This window comes from Periophthalmus magnuspinnatus, chromosome 17 (assembly GCF_009829125.3).
Source record: "Periophthalmus magnuspinnatus isolate fPerMag1 chromosome 17, fPerMag1.2.pri, whole genome shotgun sequence".
In the NCBI taxonomy this organism is placed as follows: Eukaryota; Metazoa; Chordata; class Actinopteri; order Gobiiformes; family Gobiidae; genus Periophthalmus; species Periophthalmus magnuspinnatus.
The window spans coordinates 20,346,179-20,373,023 of record NC_047142.1 but is presented as its reverse complement, the minus strand read 5'-3'; the positions used below and the strand labels follow the sequence as shown (position 1 = coordinate 20,373,023).

General features: G+C 37.8%; 2 protein-coding genes across 3 annotated transcripts in view; both read right to left on the bottom strand.

The window, feature by feature from the left end:
• pde1cb (phosphodiesterase 1C, calmodulin-dependent b) overlaps positions 1 to 17,836 on the bottom strand; it is a 150,610-nt gene extending 132,774 nt beyond the window's left edge. The window contains exons 1-2 of one of the 2 annotated variants that reach the window (XM_055228414.1): positions 17,804 to 17,836; positions 17,519 to 17,730 (exon numbers count right to left, since the gene is read on the bottom strand). Coding sequence is in view for 1 of the 2 variants with exons in the window: in XM_055228411.1 (XP_055084386.1) it covers positions 17,519 to 17,765 (247 nt within the window). In the remaining variant the exon portion in view is untranslated. Of the gene's footprint in view, positions 1 to 17,518 lie in introns of both variants that reach the window. The other variant, XM_055228411.1, reaches the window with a different exon arrangement.
• Positions 17,837 to 18,693: 857 nt separating this feature from the next.
• On the bottom strand, positions 18,694 to 26,405 carry LOC117384967 (vimentin A2-like). The gene is made up of 9 exons (XM_033982157.2): positions 25,771 to 26,405; positions 25,529 to 25,589; positions 22,029 to 22,124; positions 21,162 to 21,323; positions 20,902 to 21,027; positions 20,189 to 20,409; positions 19,307 to 19,350; positions 19,141 to 19,226; positions 18,694 to 19,067 (listed from the first exon to the last, which is right to left on the bottom strand). Exons 1-9 carry the CDS (start codon positions 26,304 to 26,306, stop codon positions 19,026 to 19,028), a joined length of 1,374 nt encoding a protein of 457 aa, XP_033838048.1. The 5' UTR covers positions 26,307 to 26,405; the 3' UTR covers positions 18,694 to 19,025.
• Between the last annotated feature and the right edge of the window lie 440 nt (positions 26,406 to 26,845).

Below are 26,845 nucleotides of genomic sequence, written 5' to 3'. Positions count from 1 at the left end.
TAGGTAAAATTGCCATGACCTGTGAGACAAATGCATACTTATTTGTCTCACAGGTCATGGCAATTCAATGAAGCACGGGTAAACGGTGGGGGTAACTATTACTCGATTAGGGTAGCCAAATGCCTCGTCATCTAATTAGTGATATGAATGGATGAACGAGAGTCCCACTGTCCCTATCTACCACCGCGAAACCACAGCCAAGGGAACGAGCTTGGCAGAATCAGCGGGGAAAGAAGACCCTGTTGAGCTTGACTCTAGTCTGGCATATTTCAAACTGTAGCTGTATGATTTTTAGGATGGATTTGAAAAGGTGTACATCTTGTAATGGAAATAATCAAACCATACCAAACCAAACCATACACCCACTGGATTACTATTGTACAGAGCCTGCGTACAATGTTCAAAGTGTTCAGAAGGCTACATTGATTGGAGCAGGCGCACAGCTTCCCCCATTACAGTGCTTACAAAGGGTGTTATATTCATTCTTATCAATACATCCTCTTAAAGCCAATAAACACACGTTAGCTTTCGCACACCCTCACACTAACACACATGTGCCCGATCAACAAAAGAAAAGCTCTCCTTATTAGCACCATATGACATTTACCAGAGAGATTTTTTCATGTTTCAAATTCCCATCTGATTACTTTCTGAGAACGAGACTGCAGGTTCTTTTTACATCTTAAAAAAAATCTATGTATTGGCGGAGAAGAGCGCACAAAGATCATGAGATAAAGGCGCTGTACCTGATTTTTACAATCTGAAAAACGTAAAAAACAGCTAGTTCATTGCAAAATTATTTGCCGCGATCCGAAGTTATTCCCCACTTACCTTAAGCATTCTGAACATCCTAATTATTCACCGAGATGACCTTATAAGTGATTTTCAGTATTGCCATCACAGTAAAAACAACTAACAACTAACATCTTTTTTATTTTCATGGCTGAGGCTCATACCGATTGTTTAGAATTTAGAGCAGATGATGGCCGATAAGTTTTGGGCTAATTTGTGTTTTTTTTTCCCTAAATTAAGTTTTAGTATAATTTAAATTTATTACAAACTCACCTAGAGCCCTTATTTTTATTTTATTTTTTTTTTACCACAAACCTTAGTCACGTTTCCTGCAGTTGTTGCTGTTCAAATAAAGCTTTATGTGTATTTTTTAGACAGCAGATGGGCCAAAACAAAATATTGGCCTGTGCAGGAGATTTAAAGCTGATAACTGATACGCTAAAAGGTGCAAGTGATGTATCTGTCTATCTCTAATGCTAACACGCACTTCCTGATTAACAGACAATAAAAGTCTTAATTAGAAGGAGAAAGCACACAGCAGACATATTTTGAAGTCAAGAGCTGCTCCTACGATATATATGTGATGCAATTTTTGTTCAAATACATGAGAAAATGGGGTTCAGGGCCTTTAAATGGCTTTTAATTCACAGCGAGATTTGTGTATTTCGTAATTTCTGTGCCTAGTTAGCCATATAACTGTCATATTACTTTATTCTATAGAGAAAGTTGTCTGGAATTGCATCATTTGAATGTAATTTGGAGGCAAAACTAACAAGCACAGGTGACATCCTAGAAACAACAAACGTGTGAACAAATGTGTACCTGCATAATTTACGAGGAAAGTACAAAATTCTGACTCTGCTACATTGCTGACTCTCCTGGTTGTGATTGATTTCTTCTTGTGTGTTCGCCCACAACCAAACTTCAACTGATCAAAACTGGACTGATTTCCTCTATAAATAACACAATAAGAATAAGTTTGTTAATCTACTGTAGGTGGTTCATAGTTTTTGATTCAATACATTTACTCATGGCTAATCTGGTTTTAAATCTGGGGTTTCCGCAGATTAAACCCTGGTTGACTTAATTATATTGCTTGTTTGTGCGGGTTTTTGTGGGTTTTATGCTCTGGGTTTTATGCTTATGTTGCTTAATCTCCCACAGACTTCAAATAGATCAACTAAATGTGTCTTTTTCCAGCTGTGTGCAAGATTATCCATCTTCCCTGATGACAATGACAGTACATGATTTTTAAACACATTAAATCAAGATATTATTTAGGTGCAAATGCGTATTCTTGTTGCCATTCTATTTTTGAGGGAAACCGTGTTTAAATTCTAATCTCACCACATGGGTGGTATATATAAATGAACATAGCTAACCTGCTAGCCGCCACATTCCAAATAGGAAGTGATCATGGGCGCACCTCCTGTTTCATCGACTCTGGCTCCAATTCACTTTACATTAGAAAACTGTCGCCCCTCTCTCTGTGACTGCTGCTCTCAGGCTCGTCATTTTGGTCTTGAAATGTTTGTATTAACCCGCTCTACATCATCCTGGTATTTTTATTTCGCTATTGTGTCCGTATGTTAATAAGAGACAAATCAGCTGCCTTTCCCTGAGGTTGCTCCCATTAGCGTTAGCAACAGGTTTGATTGACAGTGTTGCTAGGCTGAGGGGGTGTTATCTTCAACAGCATTGCTCCAGATTGGCTCTTTGGTCGCCACGACACTCACGGATGGAACTTGGCTCCAAATTCACCTTCATTTCCATGGGCGTATATATATTAGTCTTATACTTGTTCTGATACAGCTGAAGATACTAGTTTTAGTATCGATTAGTATCTGATTTTTTGATATTTTTGACAACCCCAGTTCAGTTTTCTCTGTCAGCAAAAAAGGTGATTTTTTTAAATGTGGTGTCAAAAAGTGACAATAATATATTTATCACAGACCAACAGGAACAATTAAAAGGATTAATATTGAATGCATTTGTGTGTGTTTTTTAATAACAGGGAATGAAATAAATTCGAAAATTGAAAGAAAGAAATTGTGATTGTTTGGTCATATCACCCAGTCCCCTTATAGAAGCGTGACTGTATAGTGGTAACAGGAAATTAAGCTTTAAAATTAAAATAGAAATAACAATAATAAAAAACAGCATATCTCTCACATAGAAAATATTGCCAGCTGCCCTCCATCTGAGCTTGAGACATAATCAGATTCAAGGACAAGAACACAACTAATTAACTCCAATGACAATTACTGAACGATATGTGGTTAAACCTAAACCTATTTCACCTCTGCAATGTAACACAATCCCTATAGTTCAGATATCTTACTGTCAGTCTTATCTTCTCTTATACAAAACATGACTTTACCAGCCAGCGACTGTAACCAAGGATACCGGAGTTCTTCTGTTCCATGTTAAATATTGCAATGACAGTGCGACCTGCTCTCACAACGTTCCTTTTAGCATGGCGCAGTTACCGGTCCACCCAGTATTCCTTTAACAAGAAAATGGCCAAGACAAACTGTGATCGTTCAGTTACACTTCATTTAACTACAAGCTATTTTGTGCATCTTCTTTTTGTCTATCTTCAAACAATCTGGAGGTGGCGAGTCCAGCAACTTGGGTCCTTAAAGGTCCTACATTACACAAAATGGACTATTGTGAGCTTTAAACCATGTTAAAATGTTGTTACCTCCTCAAAAACATACTTGGAGTTTTTATTTTGTCTGCTTACATCTCCAAAGCTCAAAATGTTCTGTAATGTAATTAAGTAATAGTTTTTAAGTTAACAGATCCTTTTACCTTTAGTCCAGTAGAGATTGGCAATTCCAGGGTTGAAATATCCAAATGATTCTAGTAAAGGTGCGTGGAGTTTAATAACACAGTGGAGCACTCTTATGTATTATGACATGACATCACAACACAAACTGTTTTCTGATTGAGATAAGAACTTCTGTCAAATACTAAACATGCAGGATTTGTGTGACTGAAACTCCAGGTATGTTTGTTTTGGGGAAACAGCATTACAAAATAGATCAGAAAACAGTGTAATATGGGCCCTTTCAGGCAAGATACATTCTGCAAAGTATATAACAAGTTTTAGCAGATAAAAAAAAAAAAAACAACTCTCAAACTCACTCTGGCTAACTTTCGCTGATACAAGTTACAGGGTTGCACAATATGGTAATAGGATGGAAATAGTCTAGCAAGTTACACATGGATTTAGTCAATTTTAGTCTATTTTATCCATACAGTCTATTTATCCATTTATTCTGGGTTAGAGTAATGACAGTTCATATTACCATACTATCCCGTTTGCATAGTATTTATGTAATTACAAAAATGTTTCAGTTTCCACCAAGAAGATGAGATTTCTGCACTGTGCACCAATAGGTATACTTTCAAATGAACTGAAATAGCATCCCAAAAATATATGAGTTTGTATCAATAATCATCACATCTCCGACATGTTAGTGCTGTATGAACCATCTCGCACTGAGGACTTCAGGGACCGACCTCCTACTGGTGCCCAGAGTCAGGACTTAACGTGGAGAATCAGCGTTTCAATTTATGCAGCTAAAACCTGGAACAGTCTTCATGAAGTTGTGAGACAGAAATCTACTTTGACAATGTTTAAATCCAGGCTGAAAATAGTTCTGTTTAGCTATGCATATGACTGAAAGGTTTTTATTCTGCACTCTTCTCTTTTAATGTTAATTTTGTGAGCAGTATTTATGTTATGATTGTTGTATTGTGATTTTAATGTCTTTTTTATTCTGTAAAGCACTTTGGATTACTTTGTGTATGAATTGTGCTATACAAATACACTTACCCTGCCTTGCCTTGCCACAGCTATAAAACAAAATACAGTAGCCGTGAAGACACAATTTATGACAAGCTAATTTCACCACAAAATTGTAGAAATGACACTGATCAATCACGCAAATTACTTGTTCTTTCTACTTGTACTTCATCAATGGCACCTCAGCATGTTCCAATGATTAGACAAGTCATCACCACCAAACATAATCAATCATATCAATGTACAATGTACCCCCAATGTAAAAACGCTGCCTTCTCCGTCATGCTCGTGCAATATCACAGCCAGTAATTAAAGAGTTAAAACATTTCTCGCTCAATCATACTTCCTGTCTAATTACGAGTGGGCTCATTTACGCTGCTGTCTTTCCATTGGAGATATTACACACTTGTTAGATAATTACGCTCCATTGCACTTGTTTATAAAGTACAGTTATACTACTGTCTCCCTGATATTCCCCCAGTCAGCCATTGCAAACACATGTAGCAATTTTGTGCACAGCCTAATTTTACCAAGCAGTGAAAGCCTGTCTGTTTAAAAGTGGCTTTTATGCAACGAGGAGAGTACTTTGACTCGCAGCCTCGCAGATTGCAAATGTAGCCCTGTCATGATACATACAGTATTGACTTATCGCTCAATACATAAAAGATGAAACAATACTTTTTGGGGGTCAATATTTACTGTGGGTACATTTTCCTTGCAGTAGTAGGACACTTTTGGGTATCTTTTGTACTATGAGATTTGAGCTGTACAGTGTTGAATTCTGAAGTTGTTTGACTCATAATAGACACAAATAACTATGCAAGTTTTGTATTCTATCATTTATTTTTGTTGTAGTTTGTGTTTTAACAATATTGTTCATTAAGAATACTTTTGGGGGATAATTTTGCTTTATGGTTTGGCTTTAATATTAACTTCTTCAGCAATATATCATACTTCAAAATGTGTTATCGTGACAGCCTTATGCAAAGGGTTTAACGACCGATTGTTACTTAAAGCTGCACCATATAACTTTTCTGGTGAAGGATATTCCACCTTCATGTCTCCATGTTTTGTCTGGAATGTTCCACAGTACTGCATTAAACATTTCTATCTCAGTGTACAAGTAAGCGCCGGGCCAAGTTACATCCAGATCTTTGGAAAAGTGACCCCACTCAACGTGAGATGCATTTTTAATTTTTGGCATTATAAACACACAATGAACAAATGATAGGCTTGCTTAATGACATACTGCACTGGACAATTCCAGCAAAAGGAGGCAAACATTCCACCAGAAAAGTTATATAGTACACTTTTAAGTAGAAGTAACAAAAATGTGTTCCAAATAATTATACTTACAGAAAAACTATACAAATAAATACATGTACACACCATTTTTAGACACTTTGGAGGAAATAAGAATGATGCTAAAGGACACACACACACAGCACACACAGACACTAACATTTTAAGATGAATTAGCATCTGCCAAGAAGGTGTTTTTTTTTATTTTATTTTTTTATAGCACTTAAAGTTTTAGCATAATACAGATATCTGTGTGAAGGGCCAAAGTTGCCGCGGGTCACTGAAAGCTCTCGATTGTGTTTGGAGCAGGAGAGGACATTACATAACACACTTAGCAGCACTGTGCTTCAGCTTTTGGCTTTGACTTCACTTTAAAAAACTACACGTAGAAATATGAGGTTAGTACATTTAGGAGTACTATATGATCTAATGAATAGGTATAAGTGCAAATAAAGACAATTCCAGTTCATTCAATTGTCAAATTGTAAAGTTAAAAGTCCACAACCTACTGGTCTCTTGAGATGTTACTGCTTTTCCTGGAATGTTCCATGGTATATCATTAAACTGTATATCCATGGAGACAAACAGGACACATCACCAGGCCACTCATAGTAAGAAATTGGACTTTTTTAGAAACATGAGTAAAAACAGCTTGGGTTTTTTTTTGTCTGTAATTGGGTGGCACATAGGTGCAGTAGTTAGCACTACCACAAACGCAAGAAGGTCCTAGATTCAACTCCAAAGCAGCATGGGGCCTTTCTGTGAGGAGTTTACATGTTCTCCCTGTGTCATGGAGACTCTATGTGTAATAAGCTTCTCCCCTTTGGGGCCAGGAGGAGATTCCTAATCTCAGGGGGACTCCTGGTTAAATAAGGACTAATAAACAATAAATGCTCTGCAAAGAGCTTTGTGTACAAATTATGGTTGCCATGCCGACTTGAAGTGAAAAGTCCGATGACTAGATAGGTTTAAAAGGTATTACCTAAAGGATAAGTGCATTATGTCAGAGTTGAACAGAGCTGCTCATTTGGGACAGTGTGGCTGGGATCAGGAGAAAATGACAGCTGAGAGTATTAGACCAGGGTGAGAGGAAGGCCCTGCATGTTCCCCTGTGACCGATTAGAAAAGTCAGCAGAAAAGAAACCATTATCACCACTTTATGAACTTGACAGTACCATTACAAAAGAGGTGCATTAACATTGAGCTAATTGGTTAAGATTGAGTGCCTGGTAAAATAAATTGGTTAAAAGTAATTTTTCTGATAATAATGTTGAGTAAAAAAACAACAAATTGATTTATACAGTTTTTGATGGTAGAGTTGTGCTTTTACAAATGTGAATTATATAACAAGTATGACCCAAATATGTTTATAATACTAGATTATGATTAAATAAATTACAAATAAGTTAAATATTGCAGCTATTTCTTGGTGTTAGAGGTAAGATATTTTAAAGGGGCACTGTGTATTTTTTAGGTGGGGCGGGGACTGCTTGTCCATGATATTTATTCAGCTACTGTGTTTCCATTGCTTAAAAATACCTTGAAAGACATGCACTCATACTGTGAATCAGGTTGCCACCATGAAGATAGACAAGTTCAATTAACCTAAGTGCACGTTTAATAACAAATAAAAAAAAAACTGATTATGACATGTGAAGAATGAGAACTGTCAGAGTCACCCCGCTCTCCTCCAAAAGTCTATTTTGAGTGTAGAGACCACCATTGCTCAGGGCTCTACTTCTCAACCACTAGAAAACTGTGTAATCACAAAACTGCGCAATTTTGTACTTTGAGTCCCAATAGTTACAGTGTATGTGTGACTAATGGATGAATTGACAAATTGACTTCAACATTTCATGCTTGGATTGGCTGCATACTAACAAGCTCTTATCGGAGCAAAAACAGCACTCACACAAAAGATGTTGACTTTAAATAAATGTATTACGTTATCTTTTGCTATCTAAATATAGCATTAATTAAGTGTGTATTTTGAGTATGGTACAATCCCATTTGAACTAAAGATGTTGTAAGATTAACTAAAAATAATGTGACTTAATATATTAGATGTTTTGAGTTGGATTAATGTTAGATTTTTTTTAAGGTAAAAAAAATACATTTTGACAGTGTGTTTATTATCTTATATTAAAGGTGCATTATGTAAGTTTTAGGGGGGAGGGTACAACACCAGCTTCTCTCCCGAGAAAAGCTACATTGTTTGGAATGTTCCACAGTATGGCATTAAACATTTCTCCTTGAAGACAAGCACCACCAAGGAAGTTATATGTCAGATTTGTTGAGTGGTAACCCCGCATACAGTAAATTATCAAGCATTAAAAACACCCATTATGAAATAAGCCAAATAGCCACAATATGACACATTCCAAGCAAAGGTATAACATTACCATGGAGACAAGTAGGTAGCGGACCCTCCACACTATAGTGCCTCTTTAAATCTATAAATACATGCAGATTTTCCAGCAACAGGGAGTAACAGAGCCAGGCTAATTACATGGGGGTAGACACTGACATGATCTAATCCCGTCTCTGTGGGGGTAATAGCAGGAGAGATTTCAAAAGCCTGCACTAGAGTGGAGTACTACAGCCACTGTGATCAGGGAAGGGCTAAATGTGTTTCCCAGTACGTCTCCCCAATCCGTACCATCCATTTCCTTTCAAGGGTCATCGCTACAGCGACGTCACTGTCACCTGGCAACCACCAACCTATATATACACAACTAGCAGTTTAATATCATAGGGTTCTTCAAACTTAAAATTAGACTAGGAAAGAAGAATGCTTATTTATTTAATTTTGGTTGTTTTTATTGCACTGAAAAACTTGGAAAAAAATTTACCCTTACTGTGAGCAGGCTTGCATCTCCACAAACCTGAACCTCCTCCTACTTGTTTCCATGGAAATGTTGCTCCTTTGGCTATAATCTTAGTATGGTATGAAATGTATCTCCATGGAGAATGTACCAAAGTATGTACTGTACCTTTAAGATCCATGAGGTTTTATATATTGGAATAAATGCAAATAAACGGACACTTGTGGACACACAGTGGATGTGGCATCTAAAGTCGGATAAAATGGTTAAAATGTGACAAAGGTAAGGGACCCATCTCCAGTCTCGAGCAGGTTCATGGTCAGGGCTGATGTGCACGATCTGGAGGACTGGCATATGGTGCATCATGTTAAAATTATACTTTCTTTTAAAAAGCCTTAAAATCAGCAAATTAGCATGAATGTGGCATCCCAAATATTAGATTGCTGCAAACAATGACAGACAAACATTAATATGACCTTATGTTTAGTTATCTTAATGTTAATGTCATCTTATGAGGATGATAAGCTTTAATATCACTCCTTTACCACCATGTGTAAACTCCAGTCCATCATGTGTCACTGCTTGCTGTAATTCTGTTATTTCTTTTATAGCTTCGCTTGAGTAATCAGTCCCAGTAGCACACAGCTATTGAAGACAACACGACGCAATCAAACAGAAAAACAAGCTCATTAGAGTCCCCTCTCCGCACACACTCTGACAGCATCCACGGTAACAATAGGGCACAAAGTTACCAGGGGCCGCGCCCGCTCCCCTGTTAAATACTCATTAGAGAGGCTTTAAGGCCGATGTGGGGCTGTCTAACAAACACAAAAGGGAGATTAGATGACAAAACAGAAGATGTCATCTGGAAGTCACTCCAAAACACCACAGCTCTGAAGACAGTGAGTTTTTGTTTATATATTTTAGGATTGGACCCAGATGTTAGATAATACTTTCTAAGCAAGTATGGCATCAATATGAATGTCAATCTTAAGCCCTTTACAAACACATCCAGACGCACTTCAGCCCAGTAAAGTGCGGCACACTAGGTTATTTGTACACAGTCACGTCCCCTTTTCCCAAGAGAGGTGATGCTTCCCGGTAGACCTGTCACGATAACAAACATTGAAATTTAATATATTACTGAAGTAAATATAGGCAATAAACGATAATACTGAAACTAATTCATGCCACTGACACAAAAACTCAAGAGGAGATTTAAACCACAAAAACTGTGCTAAATCTTCAATATTGTTAAAAAAAAATCATGAGCTGCAATAAATAAACAGCAGAATGAAACAATTTAGTGCTTAATTTGCATGTGTAATGAGTCATAGAAGTCATTAATTCAACCATTTGCAGCTTAGATCTTAAAATATAGCCAAAAAATAACCACAGTAGTGCAAAAAAAACAAAAAAACAAAAAAAACAAAAACATGCACACGACAAACACAGAGACAAAAATTATATTGTTCCATCGTTCATATATTGAACAATTAGTCGATATAGTAATTTTCGTGACAGGTCTACTTCCCGAGCCCTAGTGCTGAGTGCAGGTCGGTCATCTGTCTGTCCAGAAAAGTGTGCAGCCACATCTTATGCCAATGGAGCACTCTGTGCACCACAATCTTTAGTTTCACTTTTACTTATTGATTTAAGACGCTCGTAAGATCATAGACACTGAAAAGGTCATGTTTATACTGCCACAAGTGCTTTTTTCTTCAATATCACCATGTGGTCATATAGTTAGTTTATAAATCATTATGAAAATATGAAAACTATTCAGAGAAGGTTTAATTTAGCCTTGGACAAAGGATAGAATCTGAGCACAGATTTTGTTTTTGTTTGTTGTTTATAAAATCAGGAAAGTATGGAGATGATGAGAGACAGGAGTTGAACAAGATGCATTGTCGTAGAGGTCATATACAGTCATTATTAGTGTTGTTTTCACTGTGGCAAGTATGAAGCATTTTCCTTATGGTATTGGACATTCTTTTGCTCGATAAGAGGTCCTAAAATGTTCGTGAAAATCTGTTCTAACCAGTTTACATGTTTGTACAACCACATTGAGCTGAAATTGAAAAGCCAGTTTGAGAAGCTATTGGACCTTCATATTTTCAGCGCTGCGTCTCCAGTTAATGATGTTGACAGTGCAGCTCCATGTTGAAAAAGACACACGATGGAAAAGAGACGAAAAAGTTCCTCATTTTACACAGCCAGACTCCAGCAAACTCTGACAAAGATATTTTGTTATCTGCAGTAGAAGGAGAGCGGTAAATGGAGGCCCATTAGGAGGAGGCACTGAGACTGCTGTAAGTCAGACAGACAAATCGCTCCAATAAGTTCCACAAAAATTACATCTTAGCTCTGCCCCGCATCATATGAGCCAGTCGTGTTTTTCTAACTCGATTCCGCTAACAAAAAGGATCAGCTCTGTGAACGTATCGGACAAGAAAGAGCCATCATGTAGTGTGGAGAGGTTATGTGTTAGGGATGCTATTTGCTTAACAGTCACAACTACTTAGTCTTAGCTTTTATAATCCCAGAATATGAATAAGACAAATCAGTCCATCCATTTTCTTCATCTTATCTGGGGCTAGGTCACAGGTGGCAGTCTAAGCAGAGATTCCCAGACACTTCCTCCGGTGGAACCCAAGGTGGCTGCCTCTGCCTCAAGTGTAGGAGTTCAAGTATCTCATGGTTTTGTTCAGGAGTGAGGGAAGGATGGAGTGTGAGACTGTAAGAGAAATCTTACTAGATATAATAATAATAATAATTCACACCACACACTGTGATGTAATCTACTTCTGCGTTGGGGTAGGCTGATGGAAGTGATGCTGTCAAATATGGACCAAATAACATCTGTATCTGTAACAGAGAACAAAATGAATAAATCTGCTCCCCTCCCATCACTCATTAATACTATCTAAACATGGGCAAAGTACTGTCTTGCTAAATAACACAGCAATAACACTTTGTCCAAGAGGGGTTCAAACCACCACACTTTGAGCTGTGATTGTCACTCAGTATAATCAAAAAATTCTGACTACAACCACCAGGGGGCATTAGTGAAACAAATACATGATTGGTTTTACCCCTGGTCAGGAAAACCTTTGGCTAGCCTGTGTTCAAACGTGTCAATATCAAAACTATGACCATATTGGGAGCAAGACGGGTGGAGGCTATTTGTAGCATAGCGGCCTGTCAAAATCATTCTTGTTGATATTCTGACACCAACATCTGTATTTTAACTATAATGCAGAAACCCTCTAGAAATGGCTGATTTGTTTTTGCTTTGTTTTGTTGTTTTCAATTTAGAGACATTGAGACAATATTTGCAGACTGGGGCTGATCTTATTAACATTTTGCACTAATCTGGTACACTCAAATAAGGTTTATAAACTTTATACTCCATTAGAGCTACAACCCACATAACATAACAACCCAATTGCAATTATCAAATCACAAAGACGGCAGTTACTAAGGCAATAGAACAGACGTCTCTTAACAAAATATCCTATTATTGAAAAAAAGTTCTGAAATGCATGGAATTCTTGAATTAGTGTAGCAGTTTGTATTACTTTTGTCAGATGTGAATGCAATTGGATGTTTGAAATGAGCACTCGCAAAAGTAATCACTGTATTTGTCAGAAAAATTTTGTTTTTTTCCTAAATTCACGCAGCCCTATCCTTGGCAAGGGTTGTCAAAAGCACTGAGAATCATATACTAATGGATACCTAAACTAATATCGAAACTAGATACTCATTTGAGCAAGTATCGATACTGCAAAAAAAACGCAATATTTGAGCTTTCCCGAACAGAAGACCTCATGCAAAGATAAAGAAAGTACTATTATTTTGTATATGAAAATTGCATTCTATTACTAAATTGTGGTGTTATAATTAGTATCGAGTAAAGAGTGAATTCCTTAGAATAGAAATCGAGTTTGAAATTTTAGTACCATGACAAGACTATCCTTCACTCTTGTTTTCATGTTGTTGGCAATACACCTCCATTCCACTTTTTAAAGTTTAAACACGGTAGTAACAAAGTAAAGGTCTGTGGTTCTGCAGTTCACAAAGGTGAGTGGTCAGGAGAGAGGTGGGGGCAAACGGTCAGGGCTGCACTCAATCATGTGTTTGACCCTAAGCCCGCCTCTCTGTGGGTTGGTTGGGGGGCAGGTCCAGCACCTTAGGGAGTCACTAAGAGCGTTGCCATCTGGACACTGCATCTGAGGCACAGATAAATGGAAAGAGATATGCCAATTTGCCTGTTAAAGTGTTCTTTTGAATTAGGGCTGAGCGATATGGTGTTACGATCTGCTATTTTGATAATATTGCCATATAGTGTGATTCACTGATATCCAATTCAATTTATTTTTGTATAGCCCAAAATCACAACAGCAGTCACCTCACGGGGCTGAACACAGTCGTTAATTTAACCAACAGAAAGTCAATCAGTAAAACAGTCATAACAGACAACATTAACAAACATAATTTTCTCTTGAATGCAGTTTTATGCTCAAACCCAAATTTTCCCACCTGCTCCTCCTATTTATCAGCCTCGGCAATACTCTGAATAAGTGTCAAATTGACTTAACCAACTGCAGTGAAGTGTGAATTTTCAGAAGAAACAGATGACTTTAAAATGCCCATATTAAGCTATTTTCTGATCTATGTTATAATGCCGTTTCCTCACCACAAACATACCTGAAGTTGTGTTTTGTTTCATTCACACACGTTTAACACACAAACACACACACAGCCTGCATATTTAGGTTGAATTCTTCTCTTAAACGGAAAACACCTTATGATGTTGGGATCCAAGAAAATCATTGTGTCATATTCATTTTCTGGCATTTATATAGGCCTGTCATGATAACAAATTTTGAAGCACAATATATTGCTACAAAAAATTATCACAATAAACGATAATATTGAAAGTACTTTATGACGCACTGATGCAAAGCAATAGGATTCCAGTACACCAATTTTAAAATAGACAGTAACATTAAAATTTATGAGCTGCAGCAAATAAATAGCAGAATGAAGCAATAATTAGCCATAAAAGTTACTTATTCAACCCTCTACAGCTCAAATCTTATCACATTACAACAAAAATAACAAAGATCTTCCCATTATCGCAAAGAAAATGTACACATGATAAGTACTGAGCCCAAAAATATTGTTTCAGCTTTCATGTATTAAATGATAAGTCGATATAGCCTTGACAGGCCTACATTTACTTGCTCAAATTTGTATATAGTAAATATTCTGACATTTGTTGAGACATTCTGGCCCTCATATACACCTTGCACCTGTGTTCATAAGATTAAGAGGATTAGGACAGCACAAAAGCCACACTGACCTCCACCAAGGCACTGGCTCTCTCAATCAATGCAGAATAGTATTTAGTCTTTATATTAGACAGGTAATCAATGTAATGCCTGATCAATATAATTGCACTTGAATCCTTACATTGACCTATTTTACCTGGAAAAAAGTATCTGACAACAGGAGTAATATTGACTAGGATTACTCTTTTTTTTTAATGTGTATTCCTAATCCCTGCTATTACACTGTGTGACTCCACTCTAAGCACAGCACTGCTCCATTCAAACTCACTCACCCTGATAGACACACGCACGGGGAGAGACTTCATGTACTCTGTGGGAAGCTCTCAAATACCACGCAGCTCCTCCGACCGTAATGCAATCAACAGCAGCTAATTACAGCTCTTCATTGGGACCGTTATTACCGAAGACCTCCACTTATATTTACACCTGAAGGATTTTAAGGGAGACTTTTTTCACTTTACGATCAACTTCAAAAGATAAGAAGGAATTAAGGAACAAGCCAGACCTTGGAGTGACAAAAATACATTGATTGTATATAATAAAAAGAACAAAAGGCAGTGTGTTGCAAGATGCTCTAACTGTGGTTTTATTGTTGAAAACTGGCTAACTATTTACAGTATCAAAAATTTGATATGAAACCTACCTGGACTACTAAGGGATTGCAAAACTATAAAACCATATAAAAGAAAGTAATATAATTTAATGTGGAAAATTGCATCGAGTCTTAGCATCAAACTTGATTTTTTAATTTTAGTATGTTGGCAAGTGGCAACACTAAAGTACAGTGATGTGGTGAAAACAGGAATTTTGCACGCACTCAAGCCTTGAATGCCAGACAATACAAGATTATTCAAACATACAATCAATAAAAATACAAGTTTGAGAGACCAAACTCATCTGAAGGTTAACAGGTAATTTAGTCACATTTTAGTATTTCCCATTTAATGTTTTTAAATTGAAGATCTTCGAGATGATGTCACAACCTTGAGTCTTTATAGTAAGCACCGCTGGGGTTGTCTGACACCGAAGGCTGGAGGTTAGGTCTGTTCCTGTGAGGGGAACAAATGAGCACACAGAGCGCTCAGAGCCAGAGAGGAGACTCCGGGAGAACCAGGGTCATGGAAACGCCATGGAACAATCTGTATTTTGGGAACCCCCAGAGACAGAGCACTTCTCTACTGGGACAGAAGTGGCAGCAGAGAGTGCACAGGCATCAGACAAACACATAACCAGAGGGAAAGTGGTCCATTTCCATTATTATCTCTGTTTTTCAGGGCAAATACAATGGAGTGTAACTATAACTGTTTGTGTCATTATTTTAAAGCAAATTTTCAATTTTTATTTGTGTATTATTTAAAAATGTAAAATCTGCATCAGTACAAAATAAGTTAACTCATTGTGCCATTAAGTTTTCTTTTTCTTTTTTTTCTTTTTATTAGTTTAATTTTTAGAAATACACTTTTTTATATTATGGCAGAATGCCATAAAGTAGATCAGATGAAAACTATATCAGATTAAAAAGGTTAAAATGATAATTATCTAACAAGTGACTTCACCCTTATAAAATAAATGTAACTGCAAGAAAAAAAAAAATCATAGATATATTTCCACAGAAATAAGAGCTAATTCAACTGAAAAAGTCATAGAGAGCCCAATCACTCTTTGGATCAAGGCAAAATTGCAAGACAAATAAAGCTATAAAAACACCTGTAAACGAGCCTGTATAGATGAGTTTAATGCCATAATGTAGAATTTCAAAGAAAAAACATCTCCGTGGAAACAAGCAGGTGGCAAACCCTCCAATAAAAATGCTACATAGTGCACCTTTAAATGTATTCACTTGTTTATATAGAGACTCCCATTGTATTTTCAGTAAGGCTGTTATCATGATAAGTTCAATTTTGAGGAGAGCTACAAAATCAAAAAGATGCTTTGGTAGTACAGATATGCTGCCCACCGCCGCTCTTCAAACAGCTCAGGGCTCATTCAGCACCATATTCACAGGGATCCTCTGAAGTGACCACTCGCTCTCATCTCTGCAACATGAAATGAATGAGCAGTGGGCCAGAACAGGCAGCTATTAGCGTCCATCAGCCTGTTTTAGCCTTTTTTATGTGGTATTTCAGATGTTCAGTAAATTATGTTTTTACTTGTCTCCATGGGTGCACAATTACTAGTGAGATAGTGGCTATTCAGGGTAGCCAAACAGAAAACTACAAAATAGGAGCAGTTTTTCCCACAGGTTTATATGAGACTTTGGTGGCGCAAGGAATTCTTTATTGAATCAAGCACATTTTTAGGGGGTAAATATGTAATTTTATATGTAATTTTTAATACCAATTTATTCCTCAGTTTCTTTAAGGTGATGGGGGCAAACATTTGACTATGATGGATGACTGCTCTATTAATGGGAAACACTAAGGAGAGAATTAATTTTCCTGGTTCAGTTTCCTGTTCAGTTTCTTCAGTTATGCTTAAAGTAGGCCTATAGCTACAAATATCCCATAATATTGAACAACGTTACGCATAGTTATAGCCTAGTTCGGTGTTGTTCAGCAGCCTGACTAAAAGCAGTAGATCATACAGTATTTAGGCCGGTCACAGTAATTATTGTATTGACTCACAGTTCAATAAACGAGAGATGGAACACACATTTATGGGGGTTGATATTTATCGTACTTGTTCTTTGTACTAGTGAGTAATTTTTACTGATCTTTCTGTACTACAACGAGATTTGAGGGGTAGAGTGTTGAATAAATAACTTTGATAACTCATTAAATATGCACAATAACCACTGAACCTTTACATTGATTGTACCAGTGACATATGTTGACATGTTGTTTAAATATTACCTATACTGTCTATATTTCCCTGAGCAATATTGCACTACAGAATGTGTTATCATGACAAACATAACAGCATGTTCTCATTGGCATATGCATGATACTTGAAGAGAAAAAACATAGTAATTTCTAATGAAAACTCTTGGATATGCAAATGAAAGAGTGTCCTGTGGTAAGGAGCACTTAAAGGATCCATCCATCCATCATAAGTGCATTTTGTTTTTCTTCTTTGAGCATTTGATGTGCGTTTTCTTACGAATTAATACAATATGAAGAGATTTTACAAGTATAATCAATAACAATAGGAAGGATTCAGGAGGGATTTTATAGTCTAATTGTGATTTGGCTAAAGTAAACTGCAAACAATGACTTTTTATGTGTTTTTGATAGTGATCGGGAGTAAATAAAAACAGTTAACAGCCTGCTTTGCTAGCACAGGCTAATGTAGCAGCTAAACAACCTCGTGGTTAGCATTGCAAAGTTAACAACAAAAGTGTGAAAGCTGGTAAAAAGTGATCTGAACTCCCTGATCTATGAATTCGATAACATCAGCTTTACCGTATGCACTTTCTTTGTCATACTCACGTTTCTGTTGTCCATCGGAAGTCCTTTTTTTGGCTCCTGAGTCCTGCCGGCTCAGCACCTCAGACAGGGACGTGCGCGAGCTCTGACGCCCGGTCTGGATGGAGACGTGGAACCGCGCGCCCCGCTTCTTGGGTCGGTCAGACTCCGGCGCGGAGTGGCTCCTCTCTGGATCATGGTTCTCCGGCTGTGAGCCCACTTTCACTAAAGCATTCCTAGTCCTCGTGAAAGCAGAAGTCACCGATCCCATTACCTGAATAAAGTCAAATAAAAAAAACACAAACTAACCTGCCATTGCACTCAAAACATATGGGAAGTTGCAGCCATATCCACGCTCCAGTCGAAAAAGCAAAGAAAAGAGCGACAAAACAGCTGCAAACTCGCGGGTTTAAACTTCATTTGGACTGATGCTACTTATACGTGGCCAATAAAAATAATGACAGGCTATAATTAATATTCTGAGCGGTGATATTGGCATCTCCTTCGCCGTTTCCTGGCGCGTACACGTCAGATGGAGAAAGTTGCTCGGCACCGTCCCTGGGGGCAGAGTCTGAAAACAAACCATTGTAATTACCCCCTTATGTAAATGAGCCTTACACACAGCCATGACATCATATAGACACGTTTAAGGGCATGGAAAAACGTGCAATGTCTTAAAAACGAGCTCTAGGAATATTATTTAGAATAGTTTATTAAGGGGAGAACATTGCCATATTTTAAGTGCACATGTCAATTGGAAAAAAAAAAAAAAAAGCTTTACGCTATTAATCAATGCTGATCAATCACCAATAGAGGGCAGTCACACATAATTATTCACAAAGCTGCACATACAAAGCTATCTGTAATGCAGCTTAATGTCATGGGTGCATTGTTAATATTGAAATGTAATACTGTATTTGACATTTGGACAGATTTTCTTCTGTGTCAACCTTTTGTCATTTTACAGATTACAGAGAATTATTTAATTAACTTGGTTTTAACTACTTGTGTACTGTATGCTGAAGAATGGATGAGCAGCGAAACGTCCTCACTCCTACAACGGTTTGTCCAGTTGACAGATTTAACTTCAGCTTTTACTTAAATATCTTATGTATTTGTGCATTTTATCAGTGGAAGTAAAGATAGCTAAAAATGTTCCTTCAGTAACATTAAAAAAAAAAAGTCACCACTGTCCTCAGTTGGAAGTTACATTCATGTTTTTATTTTTGCAAACATGCAATCTGACATCATTCTGCATTCACAAGTCCTATTTTTCCTTGCTGTTCAAAAACCAACTCAAAATATCACAAAGAAAGATTTTTTGCAGACCTTTTCTACCGTAAGCCGTTCTGTTGCCAGTATTTCTAAAAACATGACGATTTTCAATACTTTTGTGCAGAGGAGAGGAGAGAACAGTAATCTAGCTCAGTGGATCATTACAAAGAAAGGCACTTTGATAAGCTGCTGTAGCGTGTGCTGGCTTGTGAAATCTTTTTTTTTTATTGCCTTGTGGTTGTTTGAGGAAAGAAAATTACTCAAAATCGTCATGGTTCTGGGTAGATTCATTGATCACCTGCAAAAAGGGGAAAACATTAGTTAAAGTCTAAAATGGGATCTGTGAATAAAATATATAAATAAAGTTGTACCTGTCCATCTCTGGTCTCAATAGTCTTGATAAGAACCTTCTTGGTGGTAGAGGTTTCAACATGAGGCTTGGAGTCGGTCATAGCTTCTGGAGTTTTAAAAAATAATAGAGATTATCAATCAATCCATTAACTGCATTTATTGTCAACAAAAGTATGATTATCTTACCTCTCAAATTTAGGGATGAAAAATTTGGCAGAGGAGTAGAAATTCTGCAGAAAGGAGGACAATTTTTAGAACAGACTTTCTAAATGACAAATTATTTATGTAGCGATAATATCAATGGAAATAAGTACAATGGGTGTTGTACAAATGGGGGTTTGTAGAGTCTCATAAATAGTAATAAAAATGCTGCCAGATATACAAGAAAATGCGACGTATTTAACATTATTGATGATAGCGACTGATCAGACTACGAAACACACGCATATAATAAAGCCAGAACTTGCAAATTTATAACAGATTTTAATAGATATGTAAATAAGTAATTGTAATTTAAAAAAAGTAGATGGATAGATAATGGATAGAATTGCTGATTCCATTTCCTAATATGTCTTCTTATCTAGCTTTTGCAGCTGTTTTGCTACTTCTCAGTTTTTTTTAACCACTATATGCCCTTTTCACCAGGTTAAGATAAGATAAACTTTAATTTGTCCCACAATGGGGAAATTACAACGTTGCAATGCGAAGTTTGATAAAAGCAGGAGAATAGGAACATGCAATCAAAATCAACACTAAGATAAATTATACTATAAACATTTGCAACAGACATAAAAACTTGCACAACACCAAGCCATCAGAGTGAAGCTGTAAGGCTTTTAAACTTCTGTGCAATAAGTGGTTTTAACAGTGGCTATACACAGTGCAGAGTGCAGGTTGCTTCTTCCTCCACTAGTTTCACATTTACAGTTAATAGCTTATCAAACTAAATCAACGTATTTTTTCTCATAAACCTTACCTCTTTTTAACTTTGAGGCTGGTGTTCAAATGTATAGTGTGTTACAAATAAAATGCATTTTTACTGAAACTGTCTCTGCACCCCCTTCTCACCTGCTCTCTTCTCCTTCCAGCAGCTTCCTGTAGGTGGCGATCTCGATGTCCAGAGCCATCTTGACGTTGAGAAGGTCCTGGTACTCGCGGAGGTGACGTGCCATCTCGTCCTTCATATTGTGGATATCCTCCTCCAGCCGCACGATGGTCTCCTGGTAACCGCTGCTCTCTATGGAGAAGGTCTCCTCCACCTCTCTCATCTGACGCTCCAAGGACTCGTTCTGGTGTTACAGAAAGGAGGGACAAAAACAGGGACTCATACCCAAACTACATATGTAATAATCACTACATGAACATATAACCAATGATGGAAATTACTACAACATTGGTAGGGTATAGACAGGATTTGGATTCTATATTGAGAAGGTATAAAATGTTTTAGAATAACTACACTATAATTAGCCTTAATAAATCATAAATCAAAAAAAGACTTAGATCGTATTCTAATATTAAAGAAGCTACTTATATTTTATGCAGAGAATTTAGAGAATTTATTGTGGTATCAAAATCAAGTTTGAAATTTATAGTGACATAGTGAGATTTGGTAAGTAATTTGCATTTTTAGTTTACCAAGTATTAATAGGGACAACAGTAACTACTTCTATTTCTATTTAATCTGTTTGTGTTTTCATAATCAAGCAGAAACACAATGGCTTGAAATAAATAGCTATTATTTAGTTTTATTAAACTGTGTAATACATTTGAATACTCACGGTTCCTTTGAGAGCGTCCACTTCGCAGGTTAGGGCTTGTACCTGGCGTCTGTAATCATTAGCCTCCTGTTTGGCCACTCTGAGAGCCTCGTTATTTCGAGCTGCAGCTTCAGTCAAGTCAGCAAACTTCAAGAACAAGAAAGGGTTTAATTAATAATGTGAAATTTAACCCTGGTATCAAATCATACGTTATAAAATCAGGTTTATGTAATTAACAATGTTACACATTGAAACAAACCTTCGAGCAGACAGTTCCTTACCTTGGACTTGTACCACTCCTCTGACTCCTGGATATTTTTGGAGGCCAGAGTCTCGTACTGCAGCCTCACGTCCCTAAGAGCTGCTGTCAGGTCTGGTTTGGCCATCTCCATATCCACCTGCACATGCTGCTGCTGCATCTGATTCTGCAACTCCAGCATCTCCTGAAAGCAACATTGAGAACACACCATGATAAACATTGACTGTCTGGTATTTTTTTTTTAATTATTGTTATTATTTGGGCACCATTTAAAGTGAACCTATGTGATTGTATAGTTTTTTACTTACTTATCATGTTGCATATCACACTACTAAAATTTCAGACTTGATTTTGGTACAAAAGAATAGGCTTGATACAATAAAAAAAATTAAAAAACTAGAATGTAATTTTCAACCCTAAATATGATAAAGCTCAGGACTATTCTACTGTTCAGGAAAAGTCAAATTTTGTCTTTTATTAGTGATTTTCTTTAGTACCGATACTTGTTCAAATGAGTCTAGTTTCAATACTAATTTTCATATTAATTAGTATCCGATTTTCTATACTTTTTACAACCCATATATATATATAGGTTTAAATCTAAATTTAGTTTGATATAACTGGTCTGTTCATAACATCATGTAGAAAAAGACTGCTACCACTACTTTGACTACTTCTAATACTACAACCAATTTATCTACTCAGTAGTTATTGCGTCCAGTGAAACATTGGTCATATATATTTTTTTTCCAGCAACTTCAAGACAGCATAAAAGTAGTAATATCCTGGCACTATGAAAGGAAAAGATTAATTAATGTAAACATAATCTTTTTTTTACAGTGGTAGTCCCAAGCCATATTTTTACAATAGCACGTGTTGGCCAGCTCACCTCATCGTGGAGTTTTTTGAGGAAGTTGATTTCATCTTGAAGTGACTCCACTTTCCGCTCCAGGTCCAGTCGGGCCAGAGCAGCGTTATCCACATCCTGAACACAGTTTAATAAGGAGCCATAAGAAGTCATATCATAAATAATGTTCTCTTACTATTGTTTGCGTGCTGTACGGGTAGTAATAAAGTCAAGATCAGATGCACACAGTAATTAACTAAAGCTAAAATGTGAAAAGTGGTACATGGTACATGTCTAAATAAAGGTTTATGTTGAGAGACCTGAAGTGAATAGATAAATAAGTTAAATAAGTTCAGAAAATGCTATACTATTGAAAATGATAGGCAAAAAATAACATCTCCATGGAGATAAGCAGCTGGCAGAGCCCACACCAGAAAAGGTACATAGTGCACACTTAACTCATTAGAGTGGCCATTAAGACATGAGCAAATTCTGCCCTTTTAGGTCTTGTTGTAGCAAGCAATTAAAGCTATTTAAATAGTACCACTGAACTGATTCATCTTTTGAATGGCCCTATATATATAAATGAAATACAATTGTATGGTTTTAGGCATGTGACTAAAATCATAACCCTACTTTATTAATATCTGAACATTTGTAATGTCCTTGTGACTGTGTTGTTGACAGGCTGTGCACAAAGCAGTGAATGAAGCAGCTTTACAGTGCGCTAATGCCACTGACAAAGTGAACTATTGAGCAGGGTTTCCCAAAGCCTAGAGCAGGGACTGTGACTGTCTGCTTAAATGAGTCAGTACAAACTGGAGGCTCTACATCAGGGGTCACCAACACTGTGCCCACGGGCGCCATGTCGCCCCCAAGCCCCACATGAGTCGCCCGCAGACCGGTTCTAAAAATAGCACAACTCACTAATGAGCGGCATCTAAAATTTAACTTTATTCTGTTGCTTTTTATTTTAATCACCCTTGCATTTATATAGATTTAAAAATGACAATATCTTAAACATATGTTCATTATACGTGAAGTTTAGATAAGTTAAGGTGAACTTTGACCTACTCACTTCAAAGGTCAGTATTGTGCGCGTGACAAAACCAGCGCTCCGCTCGTGAGCGCTGTGAGGATGCACTGAATGCAGTTTCTTACTCCAAAACATGGTAGAAAATAAAGAGATCACTTTCACAACGATTTAAGACTGTAAAAGAAATCTGCGTGTATCTCACCTGCGGAGCGACTGTGGTGACGGCAAAGCGGCACAATGTGGAGGGACACGTCACTACCTCTCACAAAACTCCACACTAACTCCCCACGGGGACGCACACTCCCCACGGGGGCGCACACTATGGGCAGAACAAGCCCAGAGCTAAACGCAGCTTTGGGTAAACAACAGGCTTTTTTTACGACACCGGAGAAAAAGTCACACAACACAACCGAGATTTATTTAAAAATATGTAAGCTTATTTTTCTTTAACATTACATAATTGATAACTTTATGAAACATGGTGCAATGTGTATTATTTATGTTTTGTTAAAAAGGTTTGTCAATTGATAGTGAAAATGGGACACTTTTCCTATGAGATGTAGTGATGCAAGTGTCATCTGGAAATTTAACAATTACTAAGATTAGTAAAGTTAAAGTGCTGAATACTGATATCTGTTACCCTCCTTGCTCATTGTTGACAATTATTTTGAGAAATTATTAACGTGATCAGTGTGTTCACATAGATGATTATCATTTATCATTATTAATAATGTATAACTAAAGGCAAACTGAGCAAATGTGTTATTTCAGAAGAGCATCTCAAACTGGTAGCCCTTCGTACGACTCAGTGCCCATAAAGTAGCTCTCAGGTTAAAAAAGGTTGGTGACCCCTGCTCTACATTGTTGTGCTTTGCCACCGGGTGGGCAGCAGGGGCTTCCTTCCTGCCATTCACACTGAAACAGATGCAATTCATTTGAAATATATAGAGTATGTCCTTAAGGGGATATTTTTATCGGTGCTGAGTGGAGCCATAGCCAGGCCCGAGTGCAGACAAAACTGACTGAGGGTGCATCCAAGTTTCAGAGGGATGAAAAGACAATACTGTTAGATTAGGTGTCTTTATTTTACACTCCTAAAATAGGGGCGCAAACATTTTTAAATAAGGATGCAATGCACCCTTTCGCACCCCTGTAGACCCAGGCCTGGCCCTAGCACTCATGCTTCACAGCAAGAAGATTCCGATTTCAATTCTCAGGTCACCCGAACCTTTCTGTGTGGAGTTTGTATGTTCTTGCTGTGTCTGTGTGGGTTACCTCGAGGCACTCAGGTTTTCCCCATCAATCAAAAACATGCTTAAGTAGTCCTGACCAAGCCTAGTTATAAGATCACAGAGTTGAGTCCCCAGGTGGGGCACTGCGGCGCCGACTGCTCCTGACACGTTGCCCCAATGGCATTGAGGGATGGGTCAAATGCAGAGAACAATTTTCCCTACTGGGACAATACCTTATGGTAGTATGGCATTAATGTTACTGTATCTATAATGCATGTATTTATTTATAGCTGTTTACTGCTAATGAATGCTCCAGCTTGTTTCTATACAGAGGGATTCTTGCCATACTGAGGACCATTGTAGGGAAAACAATAACATCTCTATAGATACTAAACCTAAAACCCCTAAAGTTACACAGTACACCTTTAAATAACTTGAGAAAAATCACACTTTTCCTTTCTACTCTGGCAGAAAATACCGATTGCGTCTCTTCAGCCAGGGCATCCCATTGAAGTGCCAAATATGACTCATAATAATTTTAATTGTCCATAAAGTCTGGTGATAGAACAATCCCTGACAGCACCATAACAGAAGAGATTTCCGTGCCAATGTCCCTTTCAGAGGCGCAGACAGTGAATCACATGGTGGCTTGTGTTCTCGCTCTGATAAGCACATTTGGTCCACACCAGGATCCAACTCATTCTGTGTGACCAGTCAGACTTGAACAGATCTGGTCTCACTACAAGCCTGATTTAACTCATAACTGAATCTTGGCCCTTTGTACTGCAGCCAGGGCAGATCAGTTCTGCTCCAACGCCATTTTGAACCATGCAAAGTTTTGTTGTGGTTGTGTCATCTAAAACTGCATTCCTGTCTCTACAGCTCGAGAGCAGCAATTAGATTAGCTTTCGTTGAGGCACAGCATGTGGTGAGTTCAAATTAAAAGACTGATACTACTCCACTGTAGCTCAACTTTGAAGCACTTGAGACTGAAAATATTGCCAGGAATATTTCATAAATATAAACTTGTGTTAAATTAGGTTATTTTGTAGTACTCACTCGTAATGTGTTTGTTCAATTGACTGAATTCAACTTTCTTTTGCTACGGATCCTAAATAGACAACTGAAGGATTGCGCAGACATCTTTTTGTGTTATTAACTAGGACCAATGTTTTCCTAAAGTAATTTAGGATTGCTTAATAGTACAGTTATAGTGTTATTTATGTACATAGATTGCATTTGTTTCAAGTTTTATTTGATGAGGTGCATTATACCTGTCTGAAGCTCTGCATATTGGCATCAGCCTCCTCTCGCTGCGCAATTTCATCCTGCAACCTGCAAAGACAGCAAAAACATGAGCTGATATTAAACCCTTATCAACTATACCCACGTGCGCGTTAAATCTGATTACGGATTGGTAATCTTCTTATAATAATAGCTATACTCATCTTATTATGCAACACAATAGTATCCTAACACAATAGAAAAAGCGATAACACAGTGCCACGCCCCCTACTTCTCTCTGAGTCTTTCGATGTCGTCCGCGAGGTTATCCCTGTGCACCTCCACGCGGGCCTTCTCGTTTGTGAGTTGGTCCACCTGACGTCTCAGCTCCCTCATCTCATCTTCGTACAAATCTCCCACCCGGGACGTCCCCTTTCCTCTTAACTGCTCCAACTCGGCCAGTAAAATCTTATTCTGCTGTTCCAAGAAGCGCACTTTATCGATGTAGTTGGCGAAGCGGTCGTTCAGTGACTGCATCTGCGCTTTCTCATTAGTGCGGGTGGTTATGAACTCGGAGTTTAGGGCATCGGACAGGGAAAAGTCCAAGTTTTCGGAGGTTAGCCGTGGCATTGGCGCGCTGCTCCGGAGGCGTAGTGTCTTGGAGGTGTAGACGGTCGGCGCGGAGGAGAGACCGAATGTGGTGCGTGAAGAGCGGATAGGACTGGAGTACTGGCGGCTTGTATAGGTGGTCCTGGTCGCGGCTCTGTCCCCTCCGAACATCTTTCTGTACGAAGAGCGCGGCGCAGCTGTGGTACCTCTGTAGGACATGTTGTAATGGTAGTCTGGATACTTTTCTATGCGTCAATGTGGAGCTATGCGTCCTGCCTCGCGCTCTGGTCCCAACAGCATCCGCGGAGTGCGCCTGGGAGGGCGTTTCCTCCTGTCTTACTCATTTATACTCTGGCCCCTCATGCAAATAGCGCCAGAGGGATGTGAGTGGCACCTCGGGAATCCAATGACGCGCGGGGTGTACGGTCCTTGGGAAAACAGTGTGGATGTGTGGATGACTTTGCAGCAGAGAAGATACATTTACGCATTTAAAAATCAACTTTGATCAACTTTGGGAGTGTAGATAGTTGGATAAACGATAACTGTGAGATAGTGGTTGAGGTAATAAAAGTAGTAACAGTAAGTATTGGTAAGTATGGATAACAAATTTAAACTATTTACAATCAGATTTGGCCAGTTCAGTAGTGAAAAATGATTAGACTTAGAGGTTTTCATTTCTGAAGTCAATTCATTTGGCACAAAACATGCACCAATTTTAATATGCATTTGAGATTTACATGTTTTCCCTTACTTAAATT